This window comes from Lissotriton vulgaris, chromosome 3_1 (assembly GCF_964263255.1).
Source record: "Lissotriton vulgaris chromosome 3_1, aLisVul1.2, whole genome shotgun sequence".
NCBI lineage: Eukaryota > Metazoa > Chordata > Amphibia > Caudata > Salamandridae > Lissotriton > Lissotriton vulgaris.
Window position 1 is genome coordinate 1,429,423,430 of NC_141689.1, and position 20,494 is coordinate 1,429,443,923.

The window sequence follows — 20,494 nt, forward strand, 5'->3', positions numbered from 1 at the left end:
CGTTCCTTTGGCTTTTTACTTTTCCTATATTGTCATAGTGTAAGCACCTTTCTTTTGTTTCTTCATAATGTGTTAAGACTTCTGTAAGTTTTCTATGAAATATTTTAATTAAGTTGTCAAGCTGAATAAAAAAATAAATTAAAAAAAAAGATAATTATATTACTGTTCAATTCATGTGTTATGCGACCAGTAATGTTATGAGCAGTGGAAGGGGGAGTTCTGGTGGTTTAGCTCAGCATAAATGGTGAATGTGAGTGATATTACAGCTTTAGTTTGTAACCATAAAATCACTTTAATTGAAGGTATTTTCAAAATGTTCATTTCTTTTTAATACTACTGCAAAATTAGTAATCTTAGTATTTAATCATAACCTTATTTAAAACAAATACTGAAACATATACCTAGTTTAAACAAAATCGCAATTCACAGTGGTAATATGTTTGCAACTCAGAAGATCGCTGTGAACGGCAATAAGAGCTGAAATTTAAGACCAGCAGTTTGTTTCTTCAACCACTGAATCCTGATATAAGATACTCACTAAGAGGCATGACCAGCACCAGATTGTAAACAGGTTTGAAAAACATCAGATCCAGAAATAAATAAGCAGACTAGGAAAAGGAGCAATGATTAAAGGGATATACAGAAGAGATAAAAACTTGGCTTAAGGGCACAGTTGCAATTAATAAAACATCCAAAATATACCCCTTAGTTTGTCAACTGTCTTAATGTTTTCACACAAGGCCTCCAGAAGTGCTACATCTTCCAGTGGGCTTCCTTCCTTTAAACTGTGCCTCTTGCGTTCTGCCTTTCGACGATTCTTTGAAGACCTCCTAAAATAGATCCATAAAGGGGATTTCATTTTAAATGCTTAGCATCTTTAAAGCACTATATAAGGTAGATAGTTTCAGTTAACAGAATGCTCAAGACTGGGGTTTATGTTGGTAATTTTGAATGATCTGATTGGAAATGAAAGTCTGCCCTTGTAGCTCAGAGTTTTTTTAAAAAGTACAGTTCTTTCCTAATTTGCGAAAACACTTACACTCAATGAAGAAAGCGGTCAGCATTTCTTTTATAACTGGTCCATGTGACTGTCAACAGGTGCAGGTTGGGAAGACTAAGAGTGATGCACATTAGTAGGAAATAGGTCCAGAATCTATTAGAAGAGGATCAAGAACACTAGAGAAGGTCCACTCCATGCTAAGATCTTCAATACATTTCTCTATATTGTAAAACATAGCAAACAACATCTATAGTTAAATAATGTTTCAGATCTTATAGGTCACCATGTCAATATGTATTGGGAGATGGGAGTAACATACACTCACCACCTTCAAGAGTTGTAAAACAAACTCAACAATCATAAATAATACCTTTACTCCTTCAAATACAAAAGGTACATACGATGAGATTCTGGAGTTGCTATGTGTGTATTTGCTGCTCGCCTCGCTTGCTGTCATGACGCTGCTGCCAGTTTCTGAGATAAGGTCAGTCTCAGGACATTCCTGTACCTCTTCATCTGTAAAGTAGTATGCGAGAAAGTGGACCAAAAGCTATGAGAAGTGCTATCACATTTAGTATGCTAGACTAGCAAAAGAAACAATACAAATGTGTATGGGCACATTAAAATATTGTGCACTGTAAGTACTATTACTGCAGTGCTGAAAAGACAATAGAAGAAGATAAAACAAACAAATTTAACATGCAAGACAAATATGATTAAGGCTTTTGTAGCTAAATACATGTCCTGTGCCTTTACTTCAGCACCAGTTCAGTAAAGGCATTCAAATTCTGCAAGTCAACAAGCATTACACTTTGTAGACCACTCAAATAAGCAAAGATTTTAAAAAATCATGCAGAACTGTGGCACTCCGCCTCCCCCTTTTACTACGCATCCGTACGTTCAGTGTATTAATGACTAGTCATAATAGACTTCTGATGCATGTTATATTATTTTACACTAGTAGCAGTCAAAGAACCATGTTGTGACCATTAATCACTAGTGATCATGCCGAAGCAGTAGCAACTCTACGCTAGCATCTTGCCAGCAAGTTACTTCTTATATTTTCATTCCATATCCATATGCTTCGTGGCAGGCCGAAGAGTGAAACAGGGGCTCATCTCCAGATTTTGAACGGATTTATAATTTCAACAACACAATCAGTATGAGGATCTGGAAAGAAAATGAAGTGATACCTAGCAATCCTTGACGTGCTTTCTCTTTCAACTCTCTTACGACCGAAAGCCGTGCCTTATGACGAGTAAATGTTGTTTTTTGTGACTCCAAGAAGACCAAGTGATTCCTTTGAGCTGCAAGAGGTAAAAGAATAGGATACAATTGTGGTTTACAATAAATCTAATTGACAGGCATAGATCACTTCAAAACTGTTGTTACTTCTATACTTAGTGCTTAGGTTTCCTATATTCACAATGTGTGGGATTGTACCATTACATGCCAAACACCTGAAAGTGCTCCAAAGTTACACTTGGAGACTTCTTGTCTTTACGTGTCCAAATTCCAAAGCAGGATTCCCTATTGCCACCTCTAAGTCAGAGCTAATGAGCGCCCACATTCACAAGCAACATGGTCAGAACTGGTTCGGTCTCTACACACACAAATTCTACGATTCGTACAAGCAAGACCTACCCTGCCCCTTAGTGAGCAGCCATATAAAGTACAAGACTGCCTGGATATCGTGGGTTCTAGAACACTTTCAGCAAATTACTGCATCTAAAGCTTTTGGGTATATTTAAGATCAACTGGAATGCTTGTTTCTGTGAGGGGAACTGCACCAATAAAAAGATACAAAAGTAAAAAAAATGAGCAGGAGAACAAAGCACTTACTGTCAGTAATGTTTAGTTAATGTCTGAGCTAGAGATAGCTTTAGCTGTCTCACTGTGTTATGTTTTTCTAATAATTCATAACAAAATTGCACACATACATACATACATAAAGAGGCTTCTGATTAACCCTCTTCATCGATTTGTCTGTTCAAATGTCATTGACATTTTGTTTCCACAGCATGGGACAATTGTTTAGCCAACTTCTTGCACTGGCTAGTTTGCGCTGTGAGTGGCTGCATTTTTCCTCATCACAGGCACATCCACCTGAAAAAGAGTGTTCTTCAATTACAGCCAGGGCCTGGGCTGCTGGGAAATTGTTTCATTTTTATATATTTATTATATATAAACGACATTTGTTTTGCATATTGAACATGTCTGCAAAATGGATAAATTAAATAAATACCACTGCATGCTGACCAAGGCCAGACCATACTTGTTTTGTCAATCCTTGATAGAGCTATCTATCTATATATGGAAAATGTTACTTACCCAGTATGCATCTGTTCTTGGCATGTAGAGCTGTAGCGTCACATGCTATGCATAGATTGCCATCTGGTGTTGGGCCCGGACATTTGCACTTTGTTTTGTTCGAAGAAGTCTTTCGGGTCATGAGGTAGGTGACTCCTCCTTTTGATGATAGTGTGCATGGGCATCAACTCCATTGTAAAAAAAATTTCCAACGGTGGGTGAGAATGGAGTAAGTAAGTCTAGAATAGAGATGTCTGTGCGTATTTATCTAAGTAAGATAGCACTGGAACAGATACAGGTAAACCGGGAGGTAGGTGGGCGCATGTGACTTTACCGCTTTACATGCCAAGAACAGATGCATGCTAGGTAAGTAGCATTTTCCGTTCGAGGCATGTGAGCTGTAGATCACATGCTATGCATAGACTATACAGCAGTAATCTCCCAAAGCGGTGGCTAACCAGTAGCTGTTGCAGTGGTTTGAAATAGTGTACATAAAACTGCCTGGCCTACATTAGCTTGTTGTCTGGCTAACACATCTACACAATAGTGTTTTGTGAATGTGTGTGGTGTAGACCATGTTGCAGTTTTACAGATGTCATCTATGGAAATATTTCCTAAGAAAGCCATAGAAGCCCCCAGTTTGCGGGTGGAATGCGCTCTTGGGCAAATTGTAAAGTTTTCTTTGCTTTTGCAGAACATACCTGAATACATTTAATTATCCATCGTGCAATACCGGTTTTAGAAATGGGATTGCCTTTGTGTGGTGGAGAAAAAGCAACAAAAAGTTGTTTAGTCTTAAAAAAAGGTTTAGTTTTTTCTATCTAATACATCAATTCTCTTTTAAAATCCAAAGTGTGTAGAACAAGTTCTGCCACAGAATCTGGTTGAGGAAAGAACACAGGCAACTCAAAAGATTGGTTAATGTGAAAGGCAGAAAGCACTTTAGGTAAGAATTTAGGATTAGTAAGAAGAACCACTTTGTTTTGGTGTACTTGTAAAAATGTAAAGGCTCGAAGGGAGACCCATTAGCCTGGTAAGTACAATATTAAGATTCCACACTGGGGCAGGTGGAAGTCTTGGAGGAATAAATCATTTGAGTCCTTCCAGGAAAGCTTCAATTGCTGGCACTCGGAAAAGGGACAGGTGTTGTCTATTTTGAAGATAAGCAGCTATTGCAGTGAGTTGTAAGCATATGAATGTGTACGCTAAATTTGAACGCTGTAAATGTAGCAGATAACAAATGATATTTTGAAAAGAAGCATCAAGTGGATTGACATGGTTGTTATTACAATTATTAACAAACCGCTTCCATTTTGAGCATAACAAGCTCTTGTAGTAGGTCTTCTAGCCTCCTTAATAATATTCATACAGTCTAGTGGAAGATTTAAATAACCAAACTCTATGACTTCAGGTGCCAAATCGGAAGATTGAGAGGTTTGGGATCTGGATGTCTAATCTCTCCATGGCTCTCCGTGAGAAGACTGGATGTGAGATGTAGCTTTTGATGAGGAAAGACTGATAGTTCTAAGAGGGTAGTGAACTATAGTTAGTGTGGGGGATGTTTGCCTGAGCTTCCAAACCATGAGTGGGAGAGGCAAAAAGCGTAAGTAAATATCCCTAACCAGTTCATCCATAGAGCATTGCCTTTGAATAACGGGTGTGGATACCTGGCAAAGTTTGGGCATTTTGCGTTCTGGTGTGTGGCGAACAGATCTATGCCTGGAAAGCCCCACATCTGAAAGAAGAGGAGGAGAACTTGAGGGTGAAGTTCCCATTCGTGAATTTGTTGTCTCTGTCTGCTGAGGAGAGCGGCGATCTGATTGTTCACTCATGGGAAGTGTTCCGCTAGGAGATAAATCTTCTGATGAATGGCCCATCTCCAAAAGTCTTGTGCAAGGTGTGACAGTTGGAGAGAGTGTGTTCCTCTCTGCTTTTGTACGCAATACAGTGCTGTCATGTTGTCTGTGCGTAACAGGACAGCTTTGCCTACAAGGTGAGTTTGGAAAGCTTTGAGTGCTAAGAAGACTGCTAACAGCTCCAGATGATTTATGTGGAGGAGCTTTTGCTTTTGACTCCACAATCCTTGAATTGTGTGAGTTTGGAGATGAGCTCCCCAACCAATGAGCGATGCGTTTGCTGTTAGCACTGTCTGTGGAATAGGATCGATGAAAGGCCGCCCTTTTTTAAGGTTGTGTGGATTCCACCACTTCAGAGAGCGATGAGTGTGGCCATCCACCAACACCATATCTGTCAATAGACCGTGAGACTGATTCCACTGACGTGCTAAAAATTCTAGAAGGGGACACATTTGGAGTCTTGCATAAGGAACCATCATGATGTAAGATGTCATCCTTCCTAGCAGTTGCATGAATACCCGAGCTGGTAATAAGTGATTGGGTTGAAATTTGAAAATGAGAGCCCGAATATTGTGAATTCTGGTTGGATTGGGATAAGCTTGAGCTTTTTGTGTATCAGAGTGGCCCCTAGATATGCTTGTGTATTGGAGGGCTGAAGATGGGATTTTGACAGGATGACTGTAAATCGAAGGTTGTGCAGTAAGTGTACTGTTGTTTGAGTTTGCTGTAGGCACTTTGAGGGAGTGCTGGCTTTGATAAGCCAGTCGTCTAAATATGGGAAGACGTGAACATGTTGTCTTCGCAGATGCGCAGCGACTACTGCCAGGCATTTGGTAAAAACTCTGGGAGCAGTAGTTACTCTGAATGCGATTACTTTGAATTGATAATGTTGCCCCGGTATTACACACCTGAGGTATTTGCGATGAGCCCGATGTATTGGAATATGTTAGTACGCGTCCTTTAAGTCCAGAGTGGACATAAAGCCAACTTGTTGTAACAGAGGAAGTATGTGTTGGAGAGTGACTATATGGAAGTGATCTGATTGACTGTAGAGGTTTAATTCTCTGAGGTCTAATATAGGCCTCAGAGAACTGTCCTTTTTGAGAATGAGAAAATAAAGAGAGTACGCCCTTGTCCCCTGATATTTTAGTGGGACGAGTTCTATAGCTCCTTTTTCCAGAAGAGATTGTACCTCTTGTATAAGTAGGTGTAAATGTTCTGGAGGTAGTTTGTGTGTTTGTGGTGGAATGTTTGGAGGGTTGCTTGTAAGCTCCAGGTAGTAGCCAGATTGGATAACTTGTAAAGCCCATTTGTCTGATGTGATTGAAATCCAGACTGGGAGAAATTGAGAGAGACGTCCCCCCACAGGTGTGGGATAATCGGGGGAAAGGGGAAACAAGTCACTGCTTATTTGTGGCTGGGGAAGTACAGGGTGTATTACCTTTCCCTCTTCCTTTGCCATTGTTTCCACAAAATCCACCTCCTAAATAACCTCTGGTAGAGGGTGACTGTCTATTACCTCTATATGAGGTAGAGGACCCGTCAGTAGGGATGGCCTCCCCTGTAAAAGGATTGGCGAAATGAGCCACGATTGAATGGTGTTTGTAGCGCTCCCATAGATTTGGCTACTTCAGTGTCCTTCTTCATTTTTCCTAATGCAATGTGTCCACTGTAGGACCAAATAAATACTCATTATCAAAAGGTGAATTTAAAATGGATGTTTGAACCTCTGGTTTAAACCTGATAACCTAAGCCATGCGTGGCGTCTGAGAAGAATGCTGGTGTTAATAGCACGCGAAGCAGCGTCTGCTGCATCTAGAGCAAATCTGACTGATGTATTAGAAATAAGTTTCCCTTCCTGAATGAGGTCATGAGCCTTGTGTTTATGTTCATCAGTTGCTCTTGCTCATCATAATGAGTTCTGTCATATCTTGCCAAGAGTGCTTGTGTGTTAGCTTTCGCTAATGATTGACTGCTTGTGCTGCTACACTCTTGCCTGAGGCATCTATTAATTAGATTCCTTATCGGGAGGTGGAGTGTCTCCTGTTGACTGAGAATTTGCTCCTTTACGAGCATTTGAAACCACCAAAGGATCTAGTGGAACCTGATCTCTAATACAAATTGGGTCTGTAGGAGCAGCCTTTTATTTTTTGTCCACTGTAGGTATGAATAGCCTGGCTCGCACTGGATCTTTGAACACCTCATCTGCGTGCTTTAACATACCCTTGAGCATGGTACTGTATTTGCAGTTTTTTGTGATGCACTTAGTGTCTCAAATAGGATATCTTCCTCAAGAGGCTCCTTATGGAGTTGCACCCCATGATACTGTGCAGATCTATTAAGCAATTCTGTAAACCCCCCCACCCCCCCCCCCCCCACATTATCATCTGGAGGAGACGGTCTAGATGGGTATAGATCTGGATTGTTGTCGTTGTTAGAATCCACGTTATAATCTACCCAGTGGTCTGGAGCATAATCTAGTGGTACATCCCTGTGTGTGTCATCATCAAGATCCCCATTCCCATCATCCTGCTGAACTGGAGATTGTGGCTGAGGGGAATTAGTGTGTGTTATAAGAAGGTTAGGGTCAATAAGTGGAGGAGGTGAGGAAGGTGAAAGAGGTGGAGGAGAAGTATTAGTCTCCATATTCTTTCTTTTTAGAGGGATATGGTAAGAGTCCTCAATTTCTGATCTTCTTTTCCCTGGAAGTTTTGTATAAAGGTGTTCTGTTTTTGGGTTACTAAACAGTTCCTTGGGTGGAGGAGGAACCGTCTTTTCCTTTGGGGCCATAATTTTCGGTGTCGAAGATTTTGATGCCGACGTTTTCGGAGCCGATGATTTTGGTGCAGAGGATCTCAGCTCCAATGATTTCGGATCCGAAGTGTGCCGAAATTTTGGAGGGATCAGTTGGCTTCTCTTTCGGTGCCGAAGTCTTTGGTTCAGGCCCCGAAGAAGGTAGACTCGGTCCCGAGCCGGAAGGCTTTACTAGTTGTTTCGGTGCCGAGCCCGAAGGCGGGCAGGGGAAACTTTATCTCAGTGCTGACCTTGGCCCGAAGGCGGAGGAAGGACCAGAGCCTTTATAAAGGGTACTTTTTGGGGCACAGGAATATCTTTACTCACTGTACGCTGATCGGATGTGATCTATTCCTCGATGTCGGAGTCTCCCTTGGACACGTATATTTGTTCTTCCTCCTCTGCCTCGGGTCCATGTGCTTCGAGCATCTCTTGGTTGACATCTTCTACGCACATGTCTGGAGCGGAGTCCTTATAGTCTTTATGTTGATACATCACGTAACGTCGAGTCCGACGGTCATGGAGCGTCTTTTTAGATCAGAAGGATCGGCAGGCTTCGCAGTTGTCTTCGTTGTGTTCAGGCGATAAACACAAATTGCACATGTCGTAAAGATCGGTGCAAGGGTACTTGGAGTGGCACCCTGGGCAGAATTGGAATGGAGTCCCTTCCATCTACTGGGAATTGGGTCTACGCAGCTAGGCCCAAGGGCCTCACACGACGTTTTCCAATCAAAGTTGTGAAGTAGATACGATACGCGAAGGCCGGAATACGTGATCGAGAAACAATACAGTTGAGGGTAGTGGATTGCACACTGAAGAGAAACCTGAGAACGGTGTCGAACAGGAGCGCAGTAATTTACGTCTGAACCCGAAGAAGGAAAAAAAACAATCTAACAATGGAGTCGATGCCTATGCGCACTATCACCGAAAGGAGGAGTCACCTACCTCGTGACTCAAAAGACTTCTTTGAACAGAACAACGTGCAAAAGTCAGGGCCCAACACCAGATGAAGATCTATGCACAGCATGTGATCTACAGCTCACATGCCTCGAACATATATACATATACATATACATATCTATGTATAAATATATATATATATATACACCTACATACACACACACACACACAATATATATATATATATATATATATATATATATATATATATATATATATATATATATATATATATATATATATATATATATATATATATATATATATATATATATATATATATATATATATATATATATATATCTGGATATCTCCGAACCTCTCTGTGGTGCCCAGCCGGAACACAACCAAAGGACGGAATACAGACTCCAAAATGTTGTGGAAAATGCAGGTCTTTATTTCAGGATGTCAGACGCGTTTCGAATACCCTTGTATTCTTTCTCAATTAACAAACAAAATAGTCCACTTTCAGTTTTTATATTGTTTTTTGTGTGATGCTTTCACCTCCCCTCTGTGATTAGTGGAAATAGAGGAAATACTAGACCAGAATGCATGCTGGGACTTGTAGTTGTAAATAAAAGCCTCATTAGTTAACTGGCATTTTAAGTTTGCATAACATTACCGCATGAATGCAGTTTTGTAAATAATAGCGTAATGCACAATTGTCATGACATTGTTTTAAAATCACGTTTTGTTTTGAATGGGTTGCCAATTTCATTATATATTTTCTCAATGAATATAAATACATAAATAAATATATACATTGATAAAATATGCTATACAAAAATATATTGTTAAAATATATATCCATCATTCTCCTTATAGTAAAAAAATGACAAATAAATACATATTTCATATATACAGAATACAATATAAAAATAGAAATATGCTATTTAAAATATTGACACTCTTCAATTTTATACATGGAAATCATGGAATGAATTCCGAAACCCACGTTTTGGCTAACTCTATTGACCAAAATTGGTCAAATATCAAAAAAACGTGCAACACTACGCAATGTGCAAAAATACAAACTAAGTGCAAGCTATGCATTGTTTTGTAGCAGCATAAAGGTATTTCCTTGAATAAAGTGCAAAAATAGTGATGTGATGATTACTAAACTTCACTGTATTTGTGCTTCTTACTAAACAAAGTCTTGACATTTTCAAGATAAGTGTTTTAAAACTTATAAGCAAAAAATAAATTATGCTTATAATGTGAAAGACTAAAAACAATATTGAGACAAAAATAGCATGGAGTAGGGGCAACGGTAATATTCTCAGGGATATTATTAGATACAAGAATTAGGAAACATATAGGGAACATATGGCTAATGGATGAAGCATCAGAGGAAATGATGTAGGTCCTCTGTGTTGTTTAATCCATTTGGCTGTCTACTGTCCAATTCAATAATGAATTTGGATTCCAACTGCCGCAAGCACTTTTCTCTGTTTCCACCTCGCGGATTATCCTTCACAGCTCCGATAACAAAATATTTTAAATCCGCTAGATTGTTTTGGTGGATTGCTTTAAAGTGTCTTGCGACCGGATACGTGCTATCGTTATTTACGATTGCACGCAGGTGTTGCAGGATTCTGACGTGCACTTGCTGCTTGGTACTACCCACATACCTAAGCCCACAAGTGCACGTCAGGATATAAACTGCATAGTCAGTTTTGCAGTCATAGCATCCCTGAATTTTTTGCTCCCTCGGGCTAAATGGTGTGTTGTATTTCTTGGTTGTTACGCCAAATTTACAAGCCCGACATGAAGAGCATTTGTAAAAACCATGTTTTTCAGGTAACCAGAACGTACTTCTCTTTTTGATACTGAGGTCTGGGATGCTTTTAGCTATTTCACTCCTCATAGAGATGCCTCTGCGGTATGTTATTGTGGGTTTCTCAGGCAATTCTGGTGTCATGACTGCATCTGTCTGTACTATCGACCAGTTTCGATTGATTATAGATCGAATTTGGCGATGCTGGTTATTATAAGTTAGGATTAACCTGGGTGTATTGGAGGTTTCCTCACTTTCCTGCAATTCATTTCTTTCCAAATCACACAACAATGATTCCCTGGATCTATAATTGGCTTTATCCAAAGCCTTTTGTAGACTGTATGCCGAGTAGCCTCTTCTACGGAACCTTTCAATTGCTTCTCGCATGCATATATTTTGTTGTTCTTCACTACTGCATATGCGTTTAATCCTGAGAAGCTCTCCGTAGGGAATGCTATCAATTAAATGTTTTGGGTGAGCACTCGAGGCATGTAACGTTGAGTTACCGGCAGTAGATTTTCTATGCAGAGTTGTTCTCAGTCCACCATTTTCTACATATACTCTTGTGTCCAAAAAGTCTACTTCATTGCAACTTAGATTTGAAGTAAAATTAAGATTCATCTGATTTACATTGATGTCGCGTATAAAATCATTGGCACTTTCATTACTCCCCTTCCACACAACAAACACATCATCAATGAAGCGTAACCATACTTTTATGTGGTCGCCATATTTTGAGAATAGTTCTTGCCTGAGTGTCTGCTCCTCCCACCAGCCAACCACTAAACAGGCATAGCTGGGGGAGAAGCAAGACCCCATCGCCACACCTCTGCATTGTCTGTATATCTTTTTGGCAAATGCAAAGTAGTTGTTGTTGAGGCACCAGTCGATACTCTTTATGATCATTTTATTGTGTTCATAGTTCTCAATTGATCTTGTCGATAGGAAATGTTTGATCGCATTTAATCCCACTTGATGATCAATGCAAGTGTATAGGGATTCAATATCCATTGTTATCATTTTCATTCCATCTTCCCATTCAACATTGCTAATTTTGGTTAAAAAATCACCGGTGTCCTTTACATAAGAGGGCAATTCTTTGACCAGATCTTGCAAATAATAGTCAATGTACTGTGATAGATGCTCACTGGCACTTTCAATGGCCGATATTATTGGGCGTCCTGGCACCGGTGTTCTCTCTTTGTGGGTTTTGGGGAGAAAGTATATGGATGGTAATACAGGTGAATCATTCCATAGAAAAGTGTATTCGTCTTTTGAAATCATATTGTCCCTTTTACTTTGTAGAAGATGTTTCCTCAATGTTTCCAAAGCTTTCATGTATTCTTTGTTATTGCTTTCCACATAGCACTCGGTATCTGACAACTGTCGATTTGCTTCCATCAGGTAGTCTTGTTTGGGCCACAAGACTATGTTGCCGCCTTTGTCTGAGGCCTTCACTATTACTTCAGTGTCATTTCCTAGTTTGGTCATTAATCGATTATATTGCAATTGATTGGAACTCAGTTTTTTGGGATGATGATTGACACTATGATACAGATCTTTTATGTCTTCCGTTACTCTGTCGTGGAAGATGTCAATCGCATCCTTAGGCATGACAGGTACAAACACTGACTTCGGTTTAAAAGGGCTTCTACCTGCCCCAAACTGATTTATTGATGCCAGTTGTAGATGTTGTTGAGTAGACATGTTGTTCTCAGCTTCATCAATGGAGTTTTCTTCTAGTTCTTGTGCTGCCAGCACTCCTTCCACATCATTTGCTGTTAATCTAATGGCACTTGTCAAGGATGAGTGTCCTGCGGATTGTTTTTTAGCTAATCCGTTTTTTATCTTGAAGAATTTCAGTAATTTTAATTTTCTGATGTAACTGAAAATATCTATTCGAGTTTGTGCGTAATTGAAATTTCTGGGTGGGCAATATGACAACCCCAATTTTAAAATTTGTTCTTCATTTTCATTTAACTTTATATATTGTTTTCCACAAAAGGTCAAGTAATGCACTCTCAGGACAAAGTACAAATGCTGTTAGGAATCCATTTATTCCATCTTCGAATTATACATTTCGGCTGCACAGCACCCTTCATCATGTGATCAAGGGGCACTTGGAATCATATTAATTGATAGAGTCCAACCACAGAATGGGAAGGATGGGAAAGTCGATGAGAAACCAGCGGCTAGATAGAGTCTCTACCAGAAAGAGTGTTATCAAAGGTAAGTAACTTGTTCTTCTGATAGAGACTTCTAGATTAAAATTGCTCACCTTTTCTTTGCATGCTAACAGCATGGGAAAAACGTTGGCAATGGAAGAATGAGCATGCAGTTCTTCCAGAGACTGCTTTTTAGCCAGTGTGTAGCAGATCATAACGCAGAGCATGATCCAGCGGGAGATGGTTCTGTTCTGTACAGCCTTGCATTTTTTCGCTCCAGAGAACCCCACAAAGAGCTGATAGTCCACTCAGTGTTCTTTGGTATGATCGATGTAGAAGCTCAGCGCTCTATTGGGGTCAGATCGATGGAGTCTCCCCTCCACCTTAGAGGGGTGAGGCAGAGCCTAAAATGCAAGCAAGGTGATTTACCAACGTCAAACAGAGTCAAACTTTTAGGCAACGAAGACGCTTATCGGCAATAGCAGCTTGTCTGGGAAGCAGGTGGTGTACAGTGGGTTAACACTGAGAGCTTGAAGCTCACTCAGACCCCGCACTGATGTGATGGTGACGAGGAATACTGTTTTGAGGGTAAGAAGCCGCAGAGAGCAGCTGTCAAGCTGCCTGAAGGAAGTGCACATCAACAGAAGGAGAAAACACATGTTGTAACCCTTTCATAAAGCGCATAACAACTAGAGGCTTAAACCGGCAACAGCAAAAAAGACGAAAGGTAGCCTTTAACTGTGCCTACATTTGCATGGAGGGGGTCTACTTACCAAGTACTGCACCAAGCCAAAATGTGGTCCCAATGAGAGGCGTATACAGTTTTTGTCGAGGGACGCAGGGCTGCCAAGAGGACATCAATCACCTCCGGATAAAGGTCGAAGGTGTTCAGCTGTCACAGCTCAATCTCCAAGCATGAAAATTAAGATTTTGAAGGTCAGATTGCAGAATTCTGCCATGCTGCTACAACAGCTGTTCCTGAAACAGGGTCAGCCTGATAGGAGAACACACGTTCAAGACCTGGAGTTCTGGCTACCATACTCTCTGTGCCCAATCAGGAGCCACTAAGATGACTTGGGCTTGGTTGGTCCTTATCACCGTAAGAACTTGGGGAAGGAGTGGTATTGGTGGAAAGGCATACAGACGTCTTGAGTTCCACTCGAGGCAGAATAGGTTTCTGAGCGAGAGATGTCCTGGAAACTCCAATGCGCAAATGGGAAAACATTGTGAGTTCTCGTGGTGCTGAATTGATCGAGGCAAAGTTCTTCCAAATTGCAAAAGAAACCTTGTGCCACTTCCGGGTGTAACTGCCACTTGTGATCCGCTAGGCACTGCTGGCTGAGCTTGTCTGCCCTGCAATTTAACAATTCTGCTAGGTGGCTCACCACCAGGGAAATTCCTTGATGGTCCAGCCATTTACAGAGGTGCAGCACTTCCTGGCACAGGCACCGTGCATGACCAATCCTGCCCTGCTTGTTGCAGTACCACATGCTGGTGGTGCTGTCCATGAGCATCTGTACTAGCCTCCTCGTGATGGATGGAAGGAAGGCTCTTAATCCTAAGTGGATGTTGCTCAGCTCCAGGTGGTTTCCATAGGGCCAGGATTCTGCCAGAGGTCAAAGGCCTCTCATCTTCATCTCTTCCAGATGTCCATCCCAACCCAGAAGTGAGTCATTGATCACTACTGTGAACTCTGGGAGGCGAAGGGAGATGAGTCTGCTGCTGACTCAATCATGGTCTAGTAACCACCACTGCAGATCTTTTGCAGCCTCTTCCGAAATTTGAACATGGTCGAGAGAGGTCCCCTTGATGTTGGACCCACTGACACTTTACATCCCACTGCAGAGCCCGCATATGCCGCCTGGTGTACTCGACCAGCGGGATGCAGGAGGTCATCGGTCCCAGCAGCATCATAGTTGACCTCGCTAAATCCAGGACCAAGTCCAAAAGATAGTGATCACAGTCTGAATGTCTTGGACTGTCTTTTTTCCCGGGGAAAGGCACAAAACCGAACTGCGTCCAGAATCATTCTGATTAAAGGGAGCGTCTTAGGAGTCAGGTGTGTTTTCAGCACGCTGATAGTGAACCAATAGTTGACAGGGGATTGATGAATGCCTGCTGCATGCCTGCCTTCATCAGCAAGTCGTCGAAGTACAGGAAGATTGGCATCCCTGAACACTGTGGGTGTGCCTTCCCCAAACACAATTACTTTTGTAAACACCAAAGGGGAGCACAGCGAACTGAAAATGCTCCTGTCCCACCACAAACCGCAGTTAGCACCAATGAGCCTGCAGGACAGTATATGAAAATAGGCATCCTGAAGGTTCAATGCCACCATCCTGTGTCCAATGGTTGAGGGAAAACAAGACCTGGGTTAGAGTGAGCATTTTGAATTTCTCCTTCAGAAAAGAGGTGTTGAGAGGGTGCAGGTTTAAAATAAGGTAATGCCCTCCATGCTTTTTAGGCAACAGAAAGTAGCAGGAATAACAACCAAGTCCTACTTTTGGTGGAGGTTCCCTCTCAATAGCCCCTTTGGCCAAAAGGGCTTGCACTTCCTGCCAAAAAATTGAGAGATGGTCCTCTGTCAGTCCCTAGCAGGGGCAGTGTTAAGTGCGGCAGAAAGAGAATGAAAAGCAGGGCATATCCCTGCCAGAGTATTTGTAGGACCCACCTGTCTGATGTTATGGCTTTCTAATCAGGCAAGAATCGCCAGATCCTGCTTCCCATCGGGTGGCTGTGTGCCACTTAGGGTACACTAAAGGGGCTTTGCAGGCTGAGCTGCAGTGGGGATGTTGGACTTGGCAGCTCAATGACCCTGACCGCGGGGTGGTGATTAACAGAGCCTCAGCTGTAAAATTGCTGAGCGCCTTGTGTAAGAGGGATTTTGCTGGCAGTAGAGGGTACAACTGCAGGAGCTGAGAAGGAGTGATAGGGCTCATGCGACTGGTGAGGTGGGGCAGATATACCCAAGAAAGGTGCCATGACCTTGCTCACCTTGAACAGCTCAAGAGCGCAGTCTACACTGTCCCCAAACAGGTGAGTCCCGCTGAAATGTATGTCTATGGAGAACGACAGACGTTGCCTGAAAAACCTGTGAATGGCAACACTGATGCCAACGACTCATGCAATGGAATCGCTGGTGGCCAAACCACAAAGAATTTCGAGTTTGCAAGCTTCATGACCTTTCTGTATAGCCTGGGCGAGAACAGGTGGAAATCTTCAGGAATACTTGACATAACTTGAGACACTTAATCTCAAAGGGTGTGGTAATAGTATCCCAGAAGACAGCTGGTATTCACAGATCATAACACCAACTTGGTAGATGAGAAAACCCTTTTTCTGAATATCTCCACCAGCTTTGACTCTCTATTGGGGGGAGTAGTTGGGAATGCGTTGGGGTTAGTTTTGCGAGCAGATGCATGCACCACCAAACTTTCCTGGGAGCGGAGCTGATGTCAAAATACTGGGTCATCCGAGGCAGGGCAGTGGTGTTGTGCAATGCTGTATTGATCAGGGGCCAGACAAATGTTTGGGCCATGCTCCCAACAATGTGTCTATATGGCTCCTGTTAAAAAGTAAGAGGGGCTCAGTGGAAGTTTGCCTTGGTTCGTGGATCATCGTAAGAACATTGGGATTAGCCTCCAGGCTGGAGGTTAAGAACTTCAGCGGCCCTAGGAATGACTATGGCATAGGAAGCACTCTCCTCAGTGACAGGACCATGGGGTGATACTGAGGCATCAAGTCTACTAGCCTCTTGAAACTTGCCCTGTCAATTCTCCTATGTATAGCTGGCCAGTGTCATCACCCATATCATATGGTTATCCGAATTTGAGCCAAACCGGTAATGCAGAGGATGTATTCTCCATTGTGACAAAACAGGCTTATGAAGTGACACCTCAACAGAGGCCAGGAACAACCTTGGTCAAGGTCGAATTGTCCTCTGGCGATAAATGTAAATGTAAACGTAGTATACTTGTAAAGCGCACAGCTGCCCCAGCAACAAGGCGTCCCGGCGCTGTATAACGCTGTGGAACCCTTCCTGGCTCTCCCTGTGAGATGCCCCTCCTGGGCACCCCCAAGGTGAAGCCAGGCATCCCAGCGTTGTAGGGGCCGTTGTGGAAATTAAGCAAGCTATTGCCCAGAGTTGCAGCGTGGGACCCATGATTAGAGTAGGCGCCGAGTCTGCGGACATTAAGCCCAAGACCCTGCCGCGTCGGGAATTGAACCCTGGTCCCGGGCCTGATCTCTGCTTCAGGGTTTGCCGCTTCTAACCAGTGAGCCACACTTCTCCACTCCATAACAGAGTCGCCATCTGTGTCAAAGTTCTGGGAACCGGTACGGACCTCAGCATCTGGGCTGGAGTCGAGATTGGAGGCAGAGGGGGCCCTGTGAGGAGCTCTGAGGGTCCAACGTGCACAGAGAGCATACCTACCAGCAGTATGCCAGTTGGAGGGCCTCTTTTGGGACCAAATGTCCGCCCAAAGGAGTCACCAAGAACCCGAAGAGTCAGACCATGGTCTCGCGGAACTCTTTGATCTGTTTTGGCATGGAGGACAGTCCTGGATACTCAGGTTGACCAACTTTGGGAGCAAGTTTGAAATGTATGGTCCAGCCCTCGCGTCTTCTCAGTAAATTGTGAGCGGCAGGAAAGGGCAACATCCCACTTAGATTTCTAGTGTTTTCCCTTCGACTTTGATTGAGACAAAGACTTTTTCCAAGAATGATTCCTCCGACATCTGGAATGGGACTAAACTTTTGACTAAAGCAGTCCTGTTGTAGAGTCCTCCAGTGCTGGGTGGTGTAGAATTTTCCCTTGAGGTCTTGGAAGAACTCAGGGTTAATTAACGCTCAATCGCTGCAGGCCTCAATGTCGTGGATCAACCCCCAACACCACAGGCAAACCTGATAAGGGTCTGTCACAGTCATTTGTTTGTGACAGTCTGACGTCAGTGTGCAGAAGTGTCGCCTATATAGGCTGCGAATGTCATTTCTGGACGAAACAGCACCAGTGCAGAGCCAAACGGCACAAAATACTAGCACACAGAGGTACTGCTGAAAAAGTTTCCAGATCCAGTATGATGCCTGGGAAATATTTAAAAGGTGAGGAATCTCTAGCAGAAAGACTATTTAGCCCTAGTATAGTCCCCACCCGGCATCTGTGAACGGTCCATCGCGTATCCTGGGTCCAATGGCGATCCATAGTTTGCCTGATTGATAGCCGCCAATTGGGAAGCCCAGTAGTACCTGAATGTCGGGCAGGCCAATCCCCCAACATACCAGGGGAGCGTAAGTTTGGTAAACGCGATCCGTGGCCTGCCATCCCTGAGAAGCTGCCTCTGCAGGGACTCGATTTCCTTAAAATATGTGGGGGCACCGGGTCCAAGGGGTTTTGAAGTGCGTACAGGAAACGGGGAAGGGCCATCATTTTGAACAGGACAGCGCGTCCCAGCAGGGAGAGCGGCAGAGACTTCCATCTCGCCACATCCCTCCGGAACCTAGCCAATGGGGGTACCAGATTGGTAGCATACCGTATCTTGGGGTCCATTGACACAAATATACCCAGATATCGGAACCCCACCACCTCCAACCTCACTGGGCAGTTTGCAGGAATATCCGGGGGATCACCACTCAAAACAAAAAGAACTGACTTCGACCAATTGATGGCAAAGCCAGAATACCTCCCGAATATGGCCAATAAATCCATGGACGCAATCAATGAGTTTCGGGGGCGGTCAAGTACAGAAGGATATCGTCTGAGTACAGCGATATTTTATCTTCCCATTCCGACGTCCACCTCAACCCCCTAATCGACCTGTCCCATCGGATACAAGCCGGGAGTGGCTCGAGAGCCAATGCAAACAACAGAGGGGAGAGAGGAAAGCCCTGTCTAGTGCCCCTCCCCAAAGGGAAGTCTACAGATCTGTGGTTATTCACCACCACTCTGGCTAGAGGACAGGAGTACAAAAGGTGGACCCAGTTGACAAACTCATGTCCAATGCCCATCTTGCCCAGGACAGCAAAGAGATAAGGCCACTCAACTCTATCGAAAGCCATGGTTGCATCTAACGACAACAGGACAGCCGGTTCATGTATTTTGGAAGCACCACCCAGGATCCCATGCAACCTACGTATATTAAGAGCGTTATTACGGCGCGGCATAAAGCCGGATTGATCCGGATGAATCAGTGTTGTGATGACTTTTACCAGGCGGGTCGGCGGTAGCTTAGCCAACACCTTGGGTTCGGCATTCAAGAGTGAGATCGGCCGATAAGAGGAACACTTTACCCTCGGTTTGCCCTCCTTGTGTATTACTATGATATTAGCTACTCTCTGATCATAGGGAAGCTGACCCTCCTCTCTGCTCTCAAGAAACATTTCTCTGAGAAATGGAGCTAGCTTGTTGGCTTGCACCTTAAATAGTTCAATGGGGAGCCCATTCGCGCCAGAGGCCTTCCCATTGTGTACCCCCCTGATGGCCTGCGCCACCTCGTCGTTTGTAAAAGGGAGTCCAGGTAATCCCTATCGTCATCCGATAGAGTGGGCATCGGGGATATCACGTACCATTTCCGCATTGTTAGTCTCGGTGTAGCCTCCCTCCTCTGTGTATACTGCCTTACAATATCTGGCGAATTAGTCCACTATTTGTTGTGGATCCGTTGTTTTACCCGAGCTTACCGTCACTAACTCTGGCACGAGGCGTGACGCCCACTCCCCCTTTTCCAGACAGGCAATCAACTTTGTCGCCATGCTCGTATATCCTACTCTGAGTAGCTGCGTGCTGCGTCTTAGCCCTTTCTCTGGCCAGACTCCTATATTCATCCCTAAGAAGTCGGAGGCGGTGCATTCCCTCTGAGGTGGCGTCCACAGACACCTCCCTTTCCAAGGCTAGCAACTCCAGCTCCTTCTGATCGACCTCCGCCCGACTCTTCTTCTTTTTCCCAGAGACAATGGATAACACCTCCCCTCTAATGACAGTTTTGTATGCCTCCCACAGGGAGCATTTGGAGTTCACTGTGCCCACGTTATCCTGGAAGTAACCATCTGTAATACGCACAATCTCCTTCTTAGTGTCCGGGTCCCTCAGTCGCCAAGCACTAATCAGAGCAACTCTAGCTACATCCCTCTGACCCAACTCAACTCCAAGCCAGACCGGCGAGTGGTCCGAGACTCCTCTAGTTAAAAGTCTCGCGTCATGGATCCATGCCGGCACCAAGATATAGTCTATCCTTGAAAGAGTTATGCACTGCCGAGGCGTGCGTATTCTGATGTTCGCCAAGATTATTCAGTCTCCACCCATCCACCAATCCAGTGGTCTCCACAAAATCTGACAACCACCTACGGGACGGTAGCAAGTCCCGAGCAGGGTGTCTATCCGCTTCACCATTCATCACAGCATTAAAATCGCCCTCCACAATCAGTAGCTCAACAGGCAATGTCAAAGAAATCTTGCACAGATCTTGAAAGGTGTCGGACTGCAAAGCCAGAGGGACATAAACAGATGAAAACTTGACAATTCTCACCTCCCACAACCCCGAGTTCCCGATATACCTGCCTCTATTTTCAACCCACGTAGCCTGGATAGTCAGCGGAAAGGAGTTCTTGACCAATATCCCCACCCCTCTTGAGCCAGTAG

The 20,494-nt window shown here is 43.5% G+C and overlaps 1 protein-coding gene across 1 annotated transcript in view; it reads right to left on the bottom strand.

Moving 5' to 3' along the window:
• The window catches only part of ELP1 (elongator acetyltransferase complex subunit 1), a 686,929-nt gene that overhangs the window by 12,090 nt on the left and 654,345 nt on the right, over nucleotides 1–20,494 (bottom strand). The window contains exons 32-34 of the mRNA XM_086963713.1: nucleotides 2,194–2,307; nucleotides 1,402–1,516; nucleotides 703–830 (exon numbers count right to left, since the gene is read on the bottom strand). Coding sequence (XP_086819839.1) covers nucleotides 703–830; nucleotides 1,402–1,516; nucleotides 2,194–2,307 — 357 coding nt within the window. The remainder of the gene's footprint in view (nucleotides 1–702; nucleotides 831–1,401; nucleotides 1,517–2,193; nucleotides 2,308–20,494) is intronic.